The sequence below is a fragment of the Rhyacophila brunnea genome, unplaced genomic scaffold (assembly GCF_057557595.1).
Source record: "Rhyacophila brunnea isolate RB1 unplaced genomic scaffold, BYU_Rbru_1.0 scaffold_12, whole genome shotgun sequence".
Taxonomy (NCBI): Eukaryota; Metazoa; Arthropoda; class Insecta; order Trichoptera; family Rhyacophilidae; genus Rhyacophila; species Rhyacophila brunnea.
The window spans coordinates 7,259,648-7,282,966 of record NW_028232774.1 but is presented as its reverse complement, the minus strand read 5'-3'; the positions used below and the strand labels follow the sequence as shown (position 1 = coordinate 7,282,966).

The 23,319-nt window shown below is 33.5% G+C and overlaps 2 protein-coding genes across 3 annotated transcripts in view; one reads left to right on the top strand and one right to left on the bottom strand.

The window, feature by feature from the left end:
• Positions 1-360: 360 nt before the first annotated feature.
• Positions 361-23,305, bottom strand: LOC147077725 (sodium-coupled monocarboxylate transporter 2-like). Of its 2 annotated transcripts, none has more exons than XM_085960724.1 (13): positions 23,059-23,305; positions 21,310-21,458; positions 17,627-17,859; positions 16,552-16,711; positions 12,741-12,858; positions 12,512-12,579; positions 10,830-10,984; positions 8,991-9,131; positions 7,542-7,650; positions 3,762-3,871; positions 3,165-3,339; positions 1,990-2,159; positions 361-611 (listed from the first exon to the last, which is right to left on the bottom strand). In XM_085960724.1, the coding sequence occupies exons 3-13, from the start codon at positions 17,815-17,817 to the stop codon at positions 377-379; spliced, it is 1,632 nt and encodes a 543-aa protein (XP_085816850.1). In that variant the 5' UTR covers positions 17,818-17,859; positions 21,310-21,458; positions 23,059-23,305; the 3' UTR covers positions 361-376. The 2 variants fall into 2 exon arrangements, with proteins under 2 accessions (XP_085816850.1, XP_085816851.1); XM_085960725.1 differs by having other exon boundaries at positions 22,796-23,303.
• The window catches only part of LOC147077724 (sodium-coupled monocarboxylate transporter 2-like), a 50,492-nt gene continuing 27,670 nt past the window's right edge, over positions 498-23,319 (top strand). Inside the window, exons 1-2 of the mRNA XM_085960718.1 lie at positions 498-625; positions 1,855-1,968. The gene's annotated coding sequence lies outside the window, so the exon portion shown is untranslated. The remainder of the gene's footprint in view (positions 626-1,854; positions 1,969-23,319) is intronic.

Below are 23,319 nucleotides of genomic sequence, written 5' to 3'. Positions count from 1 at the left end.
GTGACTAGGCGATGCACGGATTGTGCAAATGACGTGAGCGAAACTAAATATAATTTGTCATGAAAATTCAACATGCGTCCTTTGTATGTTATGTTTATTATTATATTCGTAATAATAATAGTATATTCATTGACATGTTTTCTTTTTCAAGTACATGCGGAACGTTTTTTAGTCACCTTTACATGATTTAAGAATATATTCCTCCGACACCATCACAAAACAAATTGAAGTCCAAACAGGTCGACTATCGCACTCTGAATGGCAACGCGGCCGAAATTTCGTTCCACATACAGTTGAAAATTATTTGCCGTTTCACTTATGTAAGCTCTTAAGCATGGGCGTAACAAAAAAGATCTTTTTATATTATCTTATTAATTTATTGGTTTAAATCTTTTAGTTCTGACATTAGACTCTTTGCTTGTTCGGTTTCGTAAGATTTTTTCTTTGGCAGAAATCTTCTCATCAGTGGAGAAATCAACTTGGGATCGAGCGACATCAGGTCTTCACCTCCGGTCAATAAGCTCACCGCTACTCCGACGATCATGGCGATGGCGAAACCAAATGTGACGTAGAGCATGTATGACATCTTGTACATTATAAAAATGTCATCTCTGAAAATAAACAGGTGATTTTAATATTATGAAATTGTCTCAATGTCCTATGATTCTGCTACATATAAGGAGAAAGAATTTGTAGTAATCCAACATTTAGATCATCTAGGTCAGTGCTTCTCAAACTTTTTTATAACACGGCCCCCGAAATCAGGGAAAAAATCCAAGGTCTTCCTCCCCAAAACTTAGTCTTTCAACAGTACTATATTTACCATTAATTATTATTATAGGTACATTTTTATTAAAAGTAATGTAAAGCAAAAATTAAAAAAAAATAAAAATAAACTTCAAATTTATTACAGCTACAGCCTACTAAAACAATTTAATAAGATAGGTGTGATTGCATATTTTACATAATAAATCAATATCCGGTACAATGTTTGAAATGTTAATTCGCAAAGTCTCCATTGAAAGACACCACCTGTGTTTATTTTTTATTACCAGTAATGATGAAAATGCTATTTTGCATAGGTATATTGTCTCAAAAGGAATTATGATTAACAATGCTGTTTTTGCGATTGACGGATATTCTTGCTGTCGCCTTATCCAAAATTCTGCAAGACTTCTTTCATTAAATTGTACTTCAAGGGAATTATCTGATCTAATAATATCAATCAATTCTTGAGCTGACCATTTATTATGATCATATTTTAAGGATTTAGCAAATGGTGTTCTCATCCAATAAAATTGTACTTTAAGTCTTCATTTAAGTTTGGGCCGCGCCCCTCAGTTTGAGAAGTACTTATCTAGGTAATTCAGAATAATTGCAATAGTAATATGAAATTGGAAAGGTCAACGTTTACAGATAAAAACCAGATAGAATAAAATCGAAACAAGATTTGAAACATAAAGAAAAGAAACATAAATTTGTAGAAACAATAAGTCATTAACACCTGCGTCTTAAATTCATCAAATGGCAAAAATAACATTTCCAATATTCACAAGGGCCATAGTGTTTTTAAATAGAAACTCTTTTTTGCAACCATATTACTTAAAGCAAAATGATTGTTCAGTTTTCTTGGACCGCGCAAAAAAAAAAGTGTATTGCTACGACCTGTTTATAAAATCTTCATAATGGGTAAAACTTAAAACAGTATCTTTTACAATTTATTATGCAAATATTTGACAGTTCCTGTTGTACTTTTTAAATAGTGATGATTTTGGTTCCATATTCAGTTGCTAGCCAATGTATAATTACAGTAATCAGAGAAGACTGAATTTTGCTTAAATATATTTGACACAGGAGTTGGCGATGGACCGAGGGAAGTGGCGCCAACTTGTGCTTGCCCTATGCCCCAATGTTGGGACGTGACAGGGTGAAAGAAGAAGAAGATATTTGACACTAGGTCAATATCAGGTAATCTTATGTTTAACATACATATTTTGTCCGTGTGATAGAATTCCACCAATCGCCACCCACGCCGTAAAAGAGCATCCAACCAATGCACCCGTAACAGCTCCTTTTGTGTTGGCCCACGGAACTAAAATTCCTAAGGCGAACAGGGCAAATGATGGAGTTCCTAGAATACTTTGCAAACCGTATGCTATCTGAAACAGAAATCACTTATTAATACTAAATTTGAACATTCTACATATATTAGAACAGGGTTGGCGAACCTTTTTACGTATGAGTGCCAAAATTCCCAAATAATATTTTTCAACTATCTGACGTGCCAAGCAGTTTTTCATGGCGAATTTTGAAAAAATGGTTTTTGAGAATTCTATTAAAATAGCTTAAAATTACAATTGAGTTCTTCATATTCTATCTTTCATCATATTTCTAGCCAAAGACATATCTTTTATTCTTTGAATATTTTGTTCCTTGTTTTCAAAATTCTCAAAGACGATCGTGGAACCATTTAAACCACTCTTTTTCTCATAATATTTTGTCCATCACTGCACGGTTTTCCATTTTTAGAGATTATGTTTGAGGCAAAATAACAAGCAGTTATTATATTTGAATGACTGCCGATAATTAATTTCATAAGGTTTGTTGATTAAATATTTTTATTTTTAATTGCCCGATCCTAAGTACCGACCTATGCAATTGTATATTTACATTAAGCATAATGATTATTCTTGAAAAGGATTTGCCTGCTATTTTTTATACAATGCGATTTGTCATTTATGCATGAATTTTGACGTTTCCGTTTACGCATCGGTTATGAAAAACCGAAGAAAATACGTATGGTTGTCTTCATTATTTTTTAATATTATATTATATAAGTATCTAAGTGGGTACTTATACGTATTTATTTATAAAACCTTTTCTATAAAAAAAACATTTTTTTAATATATAAGTATAAAATAGTAATATATTTTCCGTTCAAAATGAAATATTCGCGTGCCATGAAAAATCATCTCCACTAGTGGCACGCGTGCCATAGGTTATCCATCCCTGTATTAGAAGAACCTCAGAAATATACTAGATCGCAGATCTGCTGGAGTATAAAATAGGCGGGGACCGGACCCACGCCAATAGTAAATTCAGCTCAGATTCCATAAACTCTGGAATGGATATTGTGAAAAAATTAATTTACAATACTGTCCTACCGTTATGATTCGTCCCATTCTGGCGATCAGGGGCACAGTGATGACTGCTATACATCCCAACACGACAACTATGATTTTCATGGTGATGTTGGCCTTTCGTTCTGAAGTGTCATCTCTCTTTAGAAAATCTTCATATATTGTCCCCGCCATTGAATTCAGCGATGAAGAAAGCGAGCTAAAAACAAGTTCAGAATTCGGTAAAAACGGAGTTGACATAGATTGGATTGTCAGTAGTAGACACGACAAAATGATGTATCTATCATTTGTCATAATAAATTGTGGAATGTACACAAATTTGTTATTTATTGTGATCGATTTTTAATAATATCTTTTTGTCCCAGTTGTTTTGACATGTGTCACGTGCCAGGAATCATCATAATAAGTGGAATCATGCGAGTATGATCTTTCTCGTTCGTTCACATATAATAAAGTTATAAACGACACTAACACAAAGGTAAACCGACAGGCTAACTAGATTCTTTTATTCTAATGCACAACAAATGGAATGTTATTTATGTGTTTTTTAAATCCTCTGTTGGATCGCGGAATTTTGTTTATCGAGGGTTTCCTGGATGTTGGAATATATTATTTCCTTACCTTAGAGCAGCACTAAAAATTCCAGCGACAAATAAACCAGGCAGTGTCGGAATATAGCCAATCTTGTCCAGTACATAATATGTGTACATTTGATCTGGTCTAGAAATCACCTGAAATTCACAAAACTATAATTTGCATATAGGCATCCAAGTGATCATCTAGAATTAAATAATATATAAAAAGAGGATATTTTAATTAGTTACTTGCTTCACAAAGTAATCAAAGAAACCTTCATCCAGTTGATCGTAAGGACTAGAGGTGTTATAGTGGCTTTTTTCAACTACTAAATTAATTCAACAAAGTGACAGTAGTTTTAACCTTTTTGAGGTGTGACCAGATTAGGGTTATACATACATAGTTTTTGTTTCACAACCCAACAAAATATGAATACTATAACACAATACAGAATAATTAAATAATTTTTATACTGTAACAATATAACATGTACATACATCTCTATATATATAAAAATCTCGTGTCACGATGTTTGTGGTCGAACTCCTCCGAAATGGCTCGACCGATTTTTATGAATTTTTTTTATGTATATTTGTTAGGTATGAGAATAGGTCAACAAGTATATTTCATACCGCTAGGTGATTAGGGTATCTCTATCCAGAAATTTTTTTCTTTTATTTTTTTGAAAATTTCTTTTTGTATTTTTTTTATTATTTTGCATCAAAAAATACCTATAACCTCAAATTTTCACCCTCCTACCCCCACCCTCCCATTTTTTAATCGCGATTTTATTATTTTTGTATGAACAAATTTAACCGTCGTTCGTATTTCAAACAGAACGAAATTATTTATGTTGTTGAATGACAGATGGCGCTACGCCCGAGAAGAATTCTAGAGAAGCATCGCGTCATTTTGACATTTCATTCGGCATATCACAACGCAGTGCGTGCAAAATTTTGTACGATTTATTTTAATTTATCTATTTTTATGTGCGTGTATTAGAGTGCACAATGCCATCAAGACGCAAGGGGGTCAATTTGGGCCGTTGAACGAATAAAGCAACAGACATGCAAAATAGTAGAGCAGAAAGAACAGACGAACAAATCCAACAAGATAACAAAAACGTGCGTGTAAGCATGTCGCAATTGCGTGCATCCCAATCACAAGAGGCACGAGCTGAACGAAATCAACAACGACAATTGGAACGGAGCCAAGCGCGCCGGTTCGTAGTTAACACACGCAGAGCAAATGACCAACAACGCCAACAAGTACATCGAACATTTACATCCGCTTGGTTTTTTCGTCTCGCATTCGAGTACGAGCCAGATATTAAATATTCCATTAGACAAATAATGTCCCCATTGTCATGCGCTCAAATTCAAACATGAGTCAGCCGGGATGTGTTGCGCATCAGGAAAAGTGCAACTACCAGAAATTGAGATACCACCAGAACCATTGAACGGCTTGCTCATCGGCACGGTTCCAGATTCAAACCTGTTCCTGAAGTCCATTCGCACATTCAATTCATGCTTCCAAAAGACTTTGTTCGGAGCAACAGAAATAGTTCACAATACTGCGGCAAATGGTCAACAATTCCATTCTACGTTCAAAATCAAAGGCCAAGTATACCACAAAATAGGCTCATTGCTGCCAATGCCAAACGAACCACATACATTTTTACAAATCTACTTCATGGGCGGGAGGACATCAATCATATGGATGCACGTTGCGGCTACAATAGCCTCAATTCGCCTAATGCCAGGCGCATCGTCGGCGAACTGGACGCCCTGTTGAATGAGCACAATGAATTATTGAAATTCTTCAAAGCACACATGCACGAATTGCAAAGTGACAATCACGCTATTGTCATCAATCCTGATAAAACACCAGCTGGAGAGCACGTGCTTAGATTCAATGCGCCTGTTGTTGACGACATTGCTGGAATCATGGTTGGCGACCGCACATCGACGCGAGAAATCATGATTCGAAGAAGAAACAATAATCTGGAGTTCATCGCTGACACACACCATTCATACGACGCTCTCCAATATCCGCTAATTTTCTGGAAGGGACAAGACAGATATTGCATAAACATTAAACAACGAGATCCTGTCACAGGTAATTCATTTATTATGAACATCATTACTCATTTTGAATTGAGAAAATGAATGGTTGATGTTTTTTTGTTTTTATCGGCGGTCATCGTCTATAGCGCTCTATTCCTCTTTCTGTCATATATCCCATCCCCACACACTTATGATACATTCGTTATTTTTTATTTAACAACCAAAATATTCACTAGAAATAATTTATATGGCAGAACAACGTTTGCCGGGTCAGCTTGTAATATTATATTGGTTAAAACATTGAATCTCATTATGTAATGTTTTGGCTTTGAACGATTATTGAACGAAATCTTAGTGTTAAGTATGTCTGACCTTGTCCACCAAGCCATCTTCAGGCTGAAAGGCAAAGTCGTTCAAAGGCTGTAATAATCCATACGTAAATCTGTCATGTTTTGTATAGAATATTGTGACATCTATCGGAAAATTACTAGACAAACTATACTAGAGGTTGAAGGTTTTTCATTATCAGCCTTCAAGAAAATTCCAAATAACTAACTGGTTAAAAAATCGTAAATAAAGGGAAAATGTATAATTGTGGGTATTAAATTTTTTAATAAATAAATAATTTATATTTAATAACCATACAAATTGGTTTGGAGCATATTATGTCAACATGTTCTTTCACCTTTTTGAGAAGGTTCACTTTTTCTTGAACTGACAATGTTTTTCTTTGCTGAGATATACAAAAAAAAAAACAACAACACAAAATACATAGGTACAATAATTGGGTGGTGTCACCTTGGTCTTTCTTAAGCACTGCAGATGTGTCTATAAATAGAAATGCACACATGCATCTGGAATTCATTTCAATGATTGCCATCCATTGAATTGAATGTGTTAAAATAAACAGGAATTTTAATTTTAGAATGTAATTTTAATTGAATTTTAAATAGAAAAGTAAATAATTACAAGATAAAAAGAACTTTTTATATACCACGTTTTTACATTTTTTGTTGAATCATATAAACTTAACAATTCTATGTATTAATAAAAACTTTTTATTGTACTTGATAGAAATACTGAATAAATATTATAGAATATTGAAATGTCATTTTGACATTTCATATTGATTTCCATAGTAACGCACGTATATATTAATAATTTAGTTGGTAGGACCCCCTTAGCAACCGACAATAATAACTTTCCATACAAAACAGACTTAACTGAAAATGAATTCAATTCTGCTTAAAAATGGCTAAAAGTATTAAAAGAATGCATTGTCGTCGTGTTGTGATATATTCTAAAAGTTTCAAATGTCTAGCTAGTCAGGAAGTCAGTTAAAATTCTTCAATCGTTCAATACAAATCGTGGACAAACAAGAAAAAAAATGTACTGGACACACAAGAAAAAATCTGTACCGGACAAACAAGAATACGAGCTAATAAAAACGTGGTAAAATGGGAATTATATGTACCAAATTAAAATGGGTCTGCAGAAACTACACGCAAATCGCAGGACGACATGAATTCCGGGCAAGCAAAATCAAGGTTCCTCTTTACTTCCAAAAGTCACTCTTCGCCACTGCTGAACAGAACCTTCGAGCGGTATATAGAAACACTGTTGCAGATAATAAAAACTGTAGTAAAGTTTATTATTCGGGATAAATGAGTAAATATTAAATGGATTTAAGCCTTTCTTTAATACAATCAACATTTTAGAATCGAGTAACAAAAATGTCAATGAAATAATCACACGTTACCTTTTCAGCGATTGGATCATGGTTAATATACACAGTATATAATAGTACCCCAGCATATACATTGAGGAAAGTTAACAGTATATGACCTAGGCAGTAGATTACTAACACTCTGAAAGAAACAATATACATTCATTTGAATTAATGAAGATAGAAAACTTATCTTAAGATAATTTAAATTAAGAGAGTAATGCAGAGTGGTCGACGTTAAGTAACCGTTCTAATAAGAATAATATTAACTAACATGTCACATGTTTCTTCTCTTCCACTTAGGCGTTTTAATAAGAATAATATATGTTTTTCTCACTGAACTTAGGTCACCGAAATTGGCCTCTTAAAGTTAGGCGTGTATCTTAGGGACTTATGCGCCTAAGTATGGTTCTGCATTGCACTCTAAAAAATACATATTAAAAAAAAAATGGTATGAGGGTCCATTTCGAAAAAATAGTCATAATAGAATATTCACGGGAGAGTCCCTTATTTTAACAAAATCTAGACGGTGCCTCTGACTTTTGGGTACATTCCTCATACCCAGACATTCCGCACTTTGAGTCTAGCGATGAATAACTGACCTGTAGGAAGAACTACGGGTGCTCACCTAAGAGTTTCTGCGACCTGTCATCACTAAAGGATCTGGAAAATGGTCAAAATGGTGGCCATTCAATTTGAAAACGTAATTAACAAAGAAAGTGATTTTAAATCGTATATTAAGCCATTCTACAGTACGATATAAAGAAGTGAAATCCAACCATTTTGGTGCTAAGAGTTATTTAGATAAAACCATATTTTATATCCCTCCAAAATATACTAAATATTGAACGTATACATAATTTTGAAAACACTAAGAAAATAATATATTAAAACCAAGACGGAAATCGAACCTGAATCTCTCGGGTATCGCGCCCATGCATATAGAACCACTATACTAAAGGCGTCATACTTAATTGCGACAAATTTTAACTAATGGCTTATAATACTCGGAAGTGCTTTGCAATATGTATGTTCAATAATTAGAATGTTACATTCTTAAATCTTGTGAATTATTCGTTGAATAAAAAAAATAACAAATTACTAAATATATAATATAAAAATTGGGTCATTGCGTCACGTTATTTTTTTCTATGGTGATCAACACTGAACAAAGTTGTGTCACAGGAGATATTTTAGATTTATAGCCAGTTGACTTTATGAGAGAAGCAAACGAAAATACGGCTGTCTACCTGATTGCGAGAGGAAATAGGATAAAATTCCAATATAATAATATATTATATTGGCCTTGGTTGCAAGCACAGATCAAATATTGTACGGACGTATACTTACTATGATACTAAGGTTTCTCGACAGCCGAAAAAGAGGAAGAACTTTTATTCCATTCACCTAAATATTTTGTTTCTTTTTTTCCTGGGGGATCCGGGCTCGTGTGCGTGTCTATTACCTAATTGATATACTAACTTTTGTGCTTCACGCAGCGTAGGGACGGACATAAACCTCTGAATGTTTCCTTGCCCCGACACCATATTTGAACTCATCGTGAAAAACGCACCGATCATCATTATCCAGAACGAGCTTCTTTGAAAAGGATTCAATGACATACTGAAAAATTTCAAAATGAACATTAGAAATAATGAATCAATTAACCGATCCTTAAAATGTAAATTCTGTATCCACAGTAGTGTAGTTGGTAGAACGCAGTGGCGAAGGGTAGAGGTAGGCTGTTAAGATCAGCCATAAATAGTGCACACTAAACTTTGTCAGTCATACTGATACCGCCTAAACCATGGCATCCTCAGAGGATCCAAGGCCATGAGGCCTGAATCATCATTGGGCTGATTCATGCAAACATGAACAGATCGACTGCGAGGCAAATTTCTAGCCCGTAAGCAAATAGTAATAATTATTAATATCATTTTTTTAATATTATTACCTACATTATTTCATCCAATTTTGACCAATATTGGAAGCAAAGTTCCCAGCCATACAATGTACCTAGCACCTAGAATATCTGATTTGAGATTACTTTAAAAAAATATGTATTTGTACCTAGTTCAAATATTTCAAAATATGTAGCTAACAAGCAAAGAAATGCAGAAGGTAGTAATAATTCCAAGAAATTCACAGCCCCTTTCCAAAGCATGTACCTAGAAAAGGTCTGAAATATGAGACCTGAGGTACCTACTTACAAGCCAGGTACATATGCCAGAGGCCGTTTTTGTCATTTTTCAGAGATAGAATAATAAAATTGTGAATTGTTTGTTGGGTATGATTACTACCTACTCTGCCCTACCAGCCCCTATTAGGGTCATTCGGTTTTCGAACTCTCGAGGAGCGTGACGTCGGCTGTGGCGCCGCGCTCCCGGCGTCACTGCCATTTTAAATTTAATTATTTTTTTTTAAATATTTTTTTGTTAAATATTTTGTACGCTGTACTTTATTGTATTCATATTCCGAACAATAAACGCCCTGTTTTCGCCTGTACTTCCGCGTTGTCAATCAACACAAACATGTCCCCGAAAGAAGCAGACGACACCACCGTGACTTGACATGACATTACATCATCAGGGGGGTCCAGCGCAAATACCTACACCCCCCCCCCCCTTTCGGAGGTGACAATACGTATTCGTTTTCTATAAATAAGACTACAATTTACATACGGTGTTAAATTACGGTAAATTCAATGAAACCCTGCTAAACCAAGCCATAATAAATAATAGTCAAAAAATACTCGTCTATGTATAAAATATCTAAAATTATGCAATTAAATCATGTATATAACATGGATATTTTATAGATAGAACAATATTGTTTATATGGTATAGTTTGGTTTAGGCAGGGAATAATGAATTAAAAAAAAATGACTAACAATATATGTAATATATCCAACAAAATAACTATGAATGAAAAAGAGTGCACAATTTTGTCAAAATATACCAAAACTATTATGGTCTGGTTAAGGCAGGGTTTAATTGATCTTTAAAAACTAACCAACACCATCTGTAAATTGTAGTCTTAGTTCAATAAAAACAAACATGTAGGAATGATTAACAAAGTGTAATGTGCACTATTTATGGCAGATCTTAACAGCCTACCTTCACCCTTACTACTACTAGCTACTAGCTACTACTACTAGTACGAGCTACTGCTCTACAGTGATTCTTCGATATGTGGATGTTCATGGCGTTGGAATTAAATTAAATAAAAATTAAATACCATTCTATGCTTCCTGATCTCATTGGTATTGTACTACATTTAACTAACACTGTTAATTACACTAAATAGATATTAAGTACTTACTGAAAAATGTTAAGTTTATTCCCTTCTGAAGCAGTTTCATAGACCGTAGATATTCCTCCGACATTGATTGTTCCGATAATCACAATGGCCGAGCAGACAACTACAGTTATGATGGTCTGAAGAAAGTCTATCCATACGACAGCTTTTACACCGCCCTATAAAACCAGTTTAAACAGTAGTTAAATTTTTTGAAAAAAAACTAATCTGATTATTAAATAATACTATTTTCTATGTACGTACAGTAAAAACAAAACAATGATTCGGTTCGTGGATTGTATGCGTACGAATACGTATACCGTTGTCAGTGCTATGTACTGCCCGTAGCGCCAGTCGACTGCCAGGTAATTGGTACCACTAGTAGGGCTAAACATCCGCACGCATACCATCGACCAACTGAATCATTGTACATAGTTAATGAATTATGAATTTTACTGTACATAGTTAATTACAGTATATTTTAAATGAGGTCTCTATATCCATAATTCAGTATTATAGAGGTAAATAATGTTTTTGTGTCCAAGCGTAAAATGATATTAGGTAGATCATTTTTTTCCACCGTTTTATGTTTTCAAATATGCCCATATTGTGTTTCTGATGTCAGAACCACAATTCCATTTCTACCCAGATCCATGTTTTTGACGAGTCATGAGGAATTATATAAAGTATCGTAGGAACCAACAAATATTATTCATCAGCCGGAGTCAATCCACTGATGGTTGAATGCCTCCCCTAGCTCCCTCCAATCTTTTCGGTCATTAGTTCCTTGCTGCTACGTACATCCACTGAACTTTACGAGTTCTTGTATCCAGTGAGTTTTAGGGAGTCCTCGTAGACGTTTATTGCCCCTTGAGTACCTTTAGTATTACGGCTTTGTCCTGCGATTGTCTACTTGCCGAGCGACATGTCCAGCCCATTGGCATTTCATTTGCTTAGCGACCTCTATCACATCTCGTACTCTTGTCTGCTTCCTTATCTATTGGTTTTTTGTGTGTCGTTTCGCGTTATGCCCATGCCCTTCCAATGCCACGTTGCACTACTCGTAATTTTTGGATTTTTCTCACATTAAGAGTCCATGCATATGTGAGCGTTGGTAGCACACATTGTTAAACACTTTATGCTTGAGACACAATGGGAGGTCACTTTTTAAGTTATTATTCAGGTGCCGAAATGCACTCCATGCCAGTTTGGTTGACACTGAATATATTATCATTATGAAAATGAAATTGGAGCGGCATTTGTTTGTATTTTTTAATTTATTAGTCGATTATAATAAATTGCGTTTTAACCATTTTTTTTCATATGCTTTTAATGGGTTTTAGAAATTATAGATCATGATAGAATATGTACATGTTTTTCATTAGGTTTTGATCGTATTATGTGGATCCTTATCTTATCGGTTGTCGGAAATAGATGCCTCAAAAATAGAAAAACATTTTTATGGTTTTTATGAAAAATGAAAATGAGTTTAAAAAGATGATACTTATTTAATTATTTACGTTAAACAGCTTTAATTAGACACACAGATGTTAGCCTGGTATTTTTTTCCAAGGAAGAAAGTTAGTGTTTTGTCTCATCTCATTGTGTCTCAAAATGTGTAAAAAGTGCCCGTAGGTATCTTTGGACTAATCTTCCCTTTCATTAATAGTCATAATTTTTGGCATTTAAACATACAATTCACTTACTATCGTTGTGTAGAAAACGCAAACTGCACAAACCACTGCAGCAATGTAATTAATGTGTATGCCAGTTACTGAAACATAAGAAATAAATAATTGATTATCTTTTTAACTTGGTGGTGTTTTTTGTTTCACAGTGCGCTTTGTGTGCCCTTTTAAAAAGATACTGCTCTTTTTGTGAATGGATGCTCTATTAATATACACATTTGTTAAATGAAAATATATGATTGGTTACCTTGATTCATAATCAGTGCAGGTATATACAGATACTGTGGTAAAAAGAAACCAGTCAATCCGAGGTACATCATTGAGGCGAAAGTTCTCATACTTTTGGAAAATCTCTTCTCAAGATACTGAAAACAATACAGATTACTTAGAAAATATAGCCGCCTTACATAATGTGTATTATTATACATAGTAATGTTAATATTTTCACTAGTGTATGGGAACTATGTATATCTCAATATAAAGATAATAACTAAGTTCTGTGTATTGATAAATTGTAGATATTGATTAGTGATGTGTGGTGACCATGGTACTTTGGTAATCTTTGACTGCCCTCCCTACCTAATGCTAGGGTTAAAGACAATGTGACGTGACAATTCGTGGGTCGGGATGTGAAGTCAGATAAGTCACAAATTGTCATTTTGAGATATAGCAAAAACAAAGTTCAAAAAATTCCCCTAATTATAGTTTTGTTTTTTTATGAGTAACAAATCAAAGTACATGTAATTGGCTTTCAATTATATGTCCTAAAAGTATTCTACCTATTTTGTTTCATTACAACTTAATTGGTTTAAAAAAAAAGGGAATTGAGTTATTTGGATTTGCACAAAAAACGATTGACTTACCTTACTATGCACAAAGTGAAATTATTATTTTTCCATAGTAAATCCGACTAATATTAGCAATAAAACACACATTTTATACATAAATCTTATTGGTTTATTGAATTAAATATATAAATTTAAAATTGGCATTCTTATAACTTTTTTTTTTAAACTTTAATGTTATTTAAATAGTGAAAAGGCACACAAATGTGAATATTATAAAGTTTCATCGTTATCATTAAACTTCAGTATGGATTCCTTCAATGGTATCAGGCTAAATATCCCTGACTGTCTCGGATGTCTCAAGCGACTCATAAAATTCTCTATAATATGCTGAAATGTATGGAAGTAAGTCTATCAAATCTTTCGTCTTGTCTCGTCTTATATATGAAAATTGTTAAAATGCTATCGTCTCGTCGAGATTTTTTTTAAATTTCACTATTCCCGGTTTATGATTGTTGAATTGAAGCCACTTAACATTTCTCCAAACAAACTTATTCCCATCTGTGTCTATTTTTCTGAGTTGCAATGGTCCTTTTAATCGATCCGAATAGTTAAAAAAATCTGCATGAGTCTTTTCAGTGACTTTAAAAGGATTTTTCTTTGCGGCCTCGCACATTAATTTGACCCAATCATGAGGATGTTCGATCATTCCACCAAATGTCTTTTTCTTCTTCTCAATTATTATGCGATGGTCACTATCGCACTCCATATTATTATGTGTGTGGCCAGGGACTAAAATTTGTGATCAATTTTATTTAAAGTCTCAGAATGTTTCACTGCTATCATGCTTAATATTATCATGTATCCCCTTGGTCAAGTATTTGAACAGGCATGAAGCGATATCGTTAGCTTCTCTATTAGCAAGAGCGACGTGCCATACATAGCAATATCCCTGGTTATTATCACAATCATGCACTGTCAAATTTAACGTCCATAGCTGTCGTTTGTAAAAGGCCAGGGAACTTTCAACAACTGGTGTGGGCAGACATTGCTGCATGTCAAATGTTACAATTTGGCAAGAGAGATCGTACAAGCTGTACTCTTAATCATAACTCTTAGCTGAATAAGCAAAGTCAGCTTCGTCATGATGCTCTTTCAATTCCTGACGATTTTTATTTCTTTCCTCATCGTCGGTGGAATTCTTAATTTGTATATTAAGTTTAGCGCATTTTTGGCAAGTACCTATCCTTATTTGGCCGTTTGAATGATAAGTTCATGCCATGGAATATTTCTGCGTATAAATGAATATTGATGGGATTAGAGCTAATACCTACTCTTCAAATATTGAGAATATAATAGTTATTGTCAAATGTGGCGGTACCTAAGTATTTTCTGACACTGACAGAGTCCCTTCTAGAGTAATGACTCTCATATTGTGATGGGATTGAGAGTATGTGTCTTTGGTATTTGGCTATCTTCTTCGCTGTTTATTTTTAGGGATATTTTTTCCTCTAGCATCTTCTTTAATACCGGAAGTAGTCGCACGTTTTTTTTTAAAAACATGTTCAAAAAAATTGTGACTGTCACCTAATGTTTTTAGTGTACAACCTTTACAAATTGGTTTCCGTAACAGTCAAGTAATACTGAACTGTTACTTGGCGAAAATGTTGTTTTCCTGGTTTGCTTTGTCTGATATGACTTTTTTTCGTATTTATAACTTCTATTATACTTGTGTAACTTTTGCCAGTATTTTGTGCAACTTCTTTATCATTTCTGAAGACTTTTGTGTCAACCTTTAAGTTACGTTTTTGGTGATTATTAAAACATCGTTGCGATGTTTAATCGTGGAAGCATTATTTGAGCCCGAAAGGGGTGGTTTTCAATGTCACTATCATCAGATGGTAAATTAGACTGTAATAATTCTTGAATATTAAAATCAGGATCTTTTATGCTGTCATCTGAATCCTCAACATACAAGTTATTGGAGTATATGGTTGAACCTAGAAGCAAGATTATTTGTTTAGATATTGTGTAGGTACGTGTTTTTAGATTTAAATAAATCAAATTCGATAAATTTGGTAAATTTTTAATTTCATAATTATTATAATATGACTATTTTACTTACGTTCTGTTGTTATTTTTTTTCAAAATTTCTCAAAATATCTTAAAAAATACGTTTGATTCACCAAAATCAACACTGAGTAGGTATGATGTTTGAAGGTAAGACAACTATGAGTAGTAAGGTAAGTCACACAAAATGTTGACTTATCTGACTACTCATGTGACACACCCCGTAAAATAAAGAATATGTTTTGACTGAAAATGCATCTCGCCAATGGTGAGAAATACGGCTACACACAACGAAAGAGTTTTTTTTTTTTTTTAGTAAATTGGCATTCGTATCTCATTTTTGCTGTTTTGTGACTTACCTGACTACACATCCCGACTCACGAATAGTATTTCTAACGATTTTTATGTTTTTGAATAAATCTACTTGAATTAAGGAGTTGTCAAGAAATTGCATCGCACAATCACATACTGAAATGTTAATATTATTTAAGTAAAATAGTGTTTTTTTTACTATTAGAGCTAATTTGTGATGTCTCAGTTATCCCTGAGCCCGGGCCCCCAGGCAAGAGCCCTGTCAGCCCCACCCCTTGTGGGGGCCATGGTGGTGACTTTTGCTTGTAGGAATGCTGTTGGAAAAATAAATACAGTGAAACACCGATTTTACATTTTACGACTCTTTTGGCTCTCCTGAAAATTACATAGTGATTTTTGAATTAACTTACAATTATTTTAATAGTTTCAATTGACCAAATAGTGTAGTGAGAAAACTTAGTTAAATTGTATACCAATTCAGAAATTACTAATGTTATGTGTGTGTTAAACTATCGCGATAATAACTGTTTACATCTAAAAGTGCTGATTGTTTTGCCAATCTCATTCTTTAAGAGTAAGCAAGACGCGATGTTGTCATTTTATGGTACTATTTGCCAGTCGTGAAAATCAGTTAACCTCAAAATGAGTTCGTTTTTTTCCGCCACTATTGTTCTACTGCGCAGGTACAGATATCGAACAAATCTGATTCATGCGAACTTATTTGATTCATGCATGCAATCTTGGAACTTGCAGGACAATATAATGTTTACACGTGCATTTTCTTGTTATGGCCATGATAATACGTGCTGTCAGCAGTAAGTTCTTGCATGTGTAAACGTGGTATTATACTTAATAATTTGACCAAATGCTATAGATATAATTTCTACACACCTCGTATCCACTCGTAATGTCGAGGTTGAAGTAGACAGGTATATAGAGGTAAGCAAAGCTCAAAGCGACAAGAAGCAGCGCAGGCTCTATCAGAAAATAACCAATACCTTCTGCATACACCTCTGTTGGGACTCCTATCATTGATGTTCCAGAAATGTGACTGAAACGTAAACAGAATGTGTGAATCACAATGAATGGTAAATTTAGTAGCGTTTATTCATTGGTCGGTTGATAAATTAAAAGAATAAACAATCTGACAAGGGAATAAATGATATTTTGTTTTACACTAAATTCATCAATAAAAACATAGGCATGTATAGAATTATTGAAAGATAAGAAAAACAATAATAACAGCAATGTATTTATTTATTTTTGATTGGGGTTCCTGCGCATCTATTCTATATGCAAGGCTGCTATCGGCAGCTATCGAGGCTAGTTTATCATATTTATGTATTGAGGTATTATAATAGTTATAATAATTCATGATATACTATTAGAATCAGCACGGTGGATAGCTAAAACGTAATTCGACATGAATTAAATACCTAGCATAGAACAAGAACAAATGTTGGTAATTATGCATTGTTTTAATGGACATTTCCATGTGGACATTACTGGATGGAATCAAGTCCCGCACAGTTTCTCCAGGATACAAGATATGGGAAATTTAAATATATTTTATGAACTTGATGTTGGAACATAAAATAATAAAGTTGAATTTAAATATAGAAATATGCTGAATGATGCTACTCAACTTTTGATGCCAAGAGTTGTATAAAAGTGTGCTATGTTTCGTAGTCAACCCTGCTCATATTTCTATTAGTCGGTTGGGTAATGGTAACAGGCTCTTTAGGGTTCTTGAGGAGATTACCGTAAGGGATGTCACTTCTTGTTGGTGTTACTAAGTTATTTCCTTTCTGTTGTATATATGAATGGAATTCTCCAGAATACAAGATAAATAATGATGAGAATTTTAAATATATTTTATGAACTCGATGTTGAAAAATAATATGTAATAGGTATACTCGATAAAACCAATAGGTTAGTGGTTGATGGTAATAGTAATAGTATTTACCTAGCAACGAGTGACAACCCAACCGGGAGCGCTGACATAGTCTTTCCTCCGAGGAGATATTCCGCTTTGGTTTTCTGCTTGCTGCCGGTGCAAGCGAAATATACTCCGATAAGAACTGACGCCAACAGCATCATGCAGAATACAATATAATCGCTCACATCAAAGGTGGCAATCTCTGCTTTACTCGCCATGGTAGTTGCGATTGCCTTAAGGGGATGTTCTACAGAATTGGCCTTGAGAATTGAAAATATGATTTTTTAACATGTGGTCCATAATATCTGGTCTACTAGTTAATATATAAAGGTCGTGTCAAAGTTGTTTGTGTCAATAAATTTGCTCTATGACTCGATCCGACTCATATTTCATCAGGGCTGTCGAAAACATAAATCATAAATATTTATAATTTAAAATTTTTATTTATAATATATATTATTTAAGTTTTGTGCATCTAATGCCGGGTCCACACTGGCAACAAGTTAAGTTGCTGGCAACCTCGTTAGATTTTACGATAATTATGATGATTATCGTAAAATTTCTTAAGCAATTATGGTAAGCATCGTAAAATTTAATGAGGTTGCCAGCAACTTGTTGCCAGTGTGGAAATGGCTTAATATCCACTGTGGTTCACGTAGTGGCATGGACCTGGGGTTAACTAATTCAGGAAGTCAACACCCATGATAGAATTTTTTCCAGCTTTGGTTGCATTATATTCCAAAACTTTTCTGTAAAAATCGTTTCCGATTTTATAAATGGAAATTTCTCGGTGTACATAGTAAACAAACCTACGAATAAAAAAAGACAAGAAAGAACATACTGATTCATCGCAGTAAAATCTGGAAATCAAATTCGCCATTTTGAAAAGCGACGATTTTGCGTAAACAAATATCACGTGGTCTGTACGTGTGCGGCAAACTTCGAATGTGTTTGTAATTTTATGTTTGTGTATCACGCATTGTCGGCCATATTTGCCGGCCTTTCTGATTGCCGTGATTTGTACACATCTTCCTTCCTGTCTTTTTTTATTTGTAGAAACAAACAGTATTTTTTATTAGTTATATGAAGTTGGCCTTAAATCTGTAATAAAATAATACACAATTAAAAGATTTTGAAATAGAAAAAACACATTTCCAAGCTTTTAGCCGTGCTCCCTCATGAATGTCATTCGTCATTTAGATAAGTATATACACATTTTGATGTTATCTTGCAAAGTGCGAATGTAATGTTTTCAAATAATTGATATGGATTAATTATACCATCGTATTATTTTGACAGCCCTGTTTTCTGATCGGCGTACATCTTGCAGGTGTTTATAAAATAATAATAATGTTCAGCGGCAGACAATATCAATAATAATAATAATGTCTCTTGAAATAAAATCTCCGATGATTAGTGATTTTTGCGAAAAGATCGATTTAAATTAACGTACTTACGACGCCGAGGTCCTTTTTATACTAAATTATATTTGAATGTCGAGCTCTTCAGCCCCCTTTAAGCCCATTTTCGATCTCATTATTCATATCTGGAACAATTGTTTATACTAGCGGAGATAGCTGGCTGCAGACATAGGTCGCTAGACAATAGTTTCAGATTGACATCCTAACCATATAGTGGTGGATTTTAATATAATAATGAAATAAATCTAATAATAATGATACGAATATACCTGCATAAATTGAAAACACCTCACATATATTTTTTATTACGACACCCGATGGGATTTGACCCTGTAACTATTGGATTCGCACCAATGTGTTTTACCTATTAAGCTACGGGCATCTTACTTAATTACGACGAATGTAACTAGTTGTTCTTACATGAAATACTTATCAAATTGCGTTAATGTTGGCTATCGGATTTTTTGTTTTTAAATCAAGGTATCAATTAAGTGCCCTAATTAGTAATCAACACTCGGATGACTTCAAATTTTAGTTATAATGTACTTGTACTTCCTAATAATATTTAATAAACTATTTCTCTTATTCAACAAATAATTCACAAAATTTGTATGTTACATTCTATATAATATTGAATATAATAAATAAACATAAAAACATAGAATTTTTTTTTTAAATACAATTGATTTAAATTATGTTATGGAATAGGTATTCTTTTTTTTAATCTTCGTATAGTATGTAAGTGACAGTATTTGCGACCATCTTTTGTTTTTTTAATCTTGTATAAAATGAATGGATATCAGAATAAAGCTTTTTGAATTTGGAATAGGTAGGTACATAATATGGGTCATTTAGTCGCCAAATCCATTTTAGGCGATTTTTCAATAAAATTAGTTTTGAATGTACGTATATGCTATATCGATTGGTCTACTAGCCCATCCAGGTGCGAGTTTTAAAATCCGCCCTGTTTCGTCAAAAAATCAAAATAAATATTGATTTGAATCGCCGAACGTGCTCTAGGATAAAAACAGGTTATTAAATCCGCTCTACATAGCCGACCAATCAGATGTTACGATTCAAACTGCTATTTTTAGCATATATTTAAATCGCTATACAAACATCACCACTACCTACTATTGTTCGACAACATCTTCTAGGCGCTGCTGTCTACTAAATGGGAGGAGCTTATTAATTTATAATGGAATTCCGGGTAAAAATGGGCGGAGCATGTTAGTTCACAGTATTAACACGTAGCCAAAAAGATGTTGTCGTACAATAGTATCAACATCATCGTAAATGCACAAAACATTTTTCGTCATTTACTCGAAACTTTCGCTAAACTCTCACTAAACCACTCATATAATGTAACATATATCGCAAAATACCCATTACATATTTAATATATACATATGATGAGTAACAATGTGAGTAGTAAGTAAAAATGATGACATATCTGACTTATTTATCATTTGACTTATTTGTGTATACACCCCGTAAAATAAACAATATGTTTTGATCTTCCCAATTCTAAAACATATGAATTAACTAACTAATCGGCATTTATATCTCATTTTATGACTTACCCGAGTATACACTCTGACATACGAATTATATTAGGCAATGCTATAATGGTTTTTATTTAAATACCACAAGGCTTATTTTCACGTCAATATTATAGAATACATCCAAGAACTAAAATATATAAAAAAAACTATACCTCATTCACATGTATTCTAAAAGAAATATCATATAAATAATTAACTATTTGAGTACCGCTGTATGATTATTCTTGAAAACAATTTAAAAGAACATTTCTATGGAAATATGTATAATTTCTATCTAAATTTTCTGTATTGAGATTATAATATAATATGTTTTAAAATTACTATCAAACAATTAAAATTTATGTGTTGATATTATAAACTAGCTGCCTGGTACTGTTTCGGTGGGAATCAAATATGTTATGGCAGTAGTTTTGCTATTTGGCATCGAATTTAATATACCATGAAATTGGAATACATAATATCACTATTAATAACTAATTTGTAAATAAGTACAATTTGGCTTGCTCATTCCATGCCAGCGCTCAATGCGAATAATAACAAAATGCTACATTCATTTGTTTTATAAGTAGAAATAATGTATTTTAAAATTGATATAATATCTGGTGTGATAAAACAGGTTACATATTATATATTTGAATAATCTAATAATATATATCTAAAATAGCCCTCTAAAATAATATGTCAGTTACAAAATAAAAAATCAATTCTAATCTTATGTACTTACCTACTTTAGAAAATAATTTTCTCTGTGTTAGCAGCATAGAAATCTCTTCTTTCTGTCATGTATTATCAGACGCCGGTGACGGTTTTTGTCACCTTTTCCCTATCTGTAACTGTTCTGAATAGGGATGGGTGTTGAGCTGAAATTAGTCTCTGAAATTTTCCATTTATAATGAAGAAATGAGACAACACTTAAAGGGTTAACATGAATTAAAATTTGTTGTGTTTACACAAAATCTTGCATACACTATTATGTAAAAAATTTCAAAGCTGACTGATGATTCAATAAAAAGAGTAGGTTTGTAGATAAAAATAAATAGTTATTTTATCTTTTTATCAATATAGGTAAGAACCAATGACATTGATATGGACGAATCATCTGGGAATAAAAATGGCACTTTTTGTCGGGTCTGCCGAATGGCATAATCTGTTCTAACGCCATTACAATAAAGGTGATATTGCTATAAATTCCCGATGCTTTTAGTCGGGTCTGCCGAACGGTTCGGCTCGAACGGGTTCGCTCGAATGAACATTGACACTAGAAACACTAGTCTAACGCCATTACAATAAAGGTGATATTGCTATAAATTCCCGATGCGTGATATCACATAATGGAAATTGCGTGACGTCTACTATACATGTGCGAATGTCGCTGTCGTGAATTTAATTGCTAGCTACTGTATTGAGTGCGTTGTCCATTAATAATGTCATTGGTAAGAACTCATTTATTATTACAGTCAAAACCCAAACTGGTCCTCATCAAATTGAGCGGGTCAACAAAACTATCAAGACAGATCCAAAAACTACGAGTAGTGCCAAATGGCATGTAACGGTGCATGCTGGGAATAACATGGAATGAATATAAAAAAATAATGGATAAGGAGACAGACAAGAGTATGCAATCATATAGTGGTACCCAAAGGGCACTAAACGACAGGACGACTGCCCTAAAACCCAACAAATCTACGATCTCACCAAATTTTTCAGATGTATATTGCAACAAAGAATTAGGGAACGAGAAGAGTGGAAGGAACTAGTTGAAGCCTTCATTCAGCATTATATTGACTCCAGTTGATGATGATACTGATATGAAAGAATGTATGCCCTCAGAGTCTAATACGTAAAGCACAGGCTTCTCATCCAGGGGCTCTGTGTTTGATTCCCAGTGAGGTGACAATACATTTATGTGATTTCTTCCCAAAGTGTAAGTGTTTCTGTGATTATTTCACTTCTATTACTACATCACTATTTCACTTCACTAAATGACGCATTGCCTTTTGTAGTAAGTATTAAAAAGAACAGGTAGGTATATATATTTTTATATATAAAAAAGTAGCTCTTTCTAGTAGAAATTAGTAGAAATTTAGTGGTGCACACCTATTGAAATGTTTATGTCACAATCAATTTTAAGCATATTATCAGTATCATCACAATATGGTGTAACTGTAACAGAAATTAATTTGACAGAGATAATTTTTTGACTAGCTCACCTTTCCTGAATCTTATGCATTCTTAAACTTGTTTGAAATGTGTGTTTTAAAAAATGTCTCATGGAAATAATTATGAAGGACATTCCAATTTTTTAGGTGTTGAATAACTTAATATTGTGTCGAATTTTGACATACTTAATATGTTAAAATTGTCTTAAACAAGTCTTGTACTGTCATGATACATTTCATGTGACATGTCTACATCTTTAAACGCAAACTTAAATAAATACTGTTAATTAATTAACAAATAAATTTGGCACAACCTTATTGACATTGTGTGTCAACCCTGCACCTTAAAACAATAACCGTTATAAATCAACCAATAAAAAGTCTTCCCGCTTTTAAAGCATGACGCAAAAATCTGTCACATGGAAGGGGAAATAACAAACAAACTTATTCCCGGCCGCAAAAATATCTCGACTCCAAGTTCAGTATTGATTCCGTATGGATGTCTCCCGATTAACGTAATAGTAACAGTTCAACGCCATTTAAAGATGCTTCCCTCAGTGTTGCCATGTCTACTG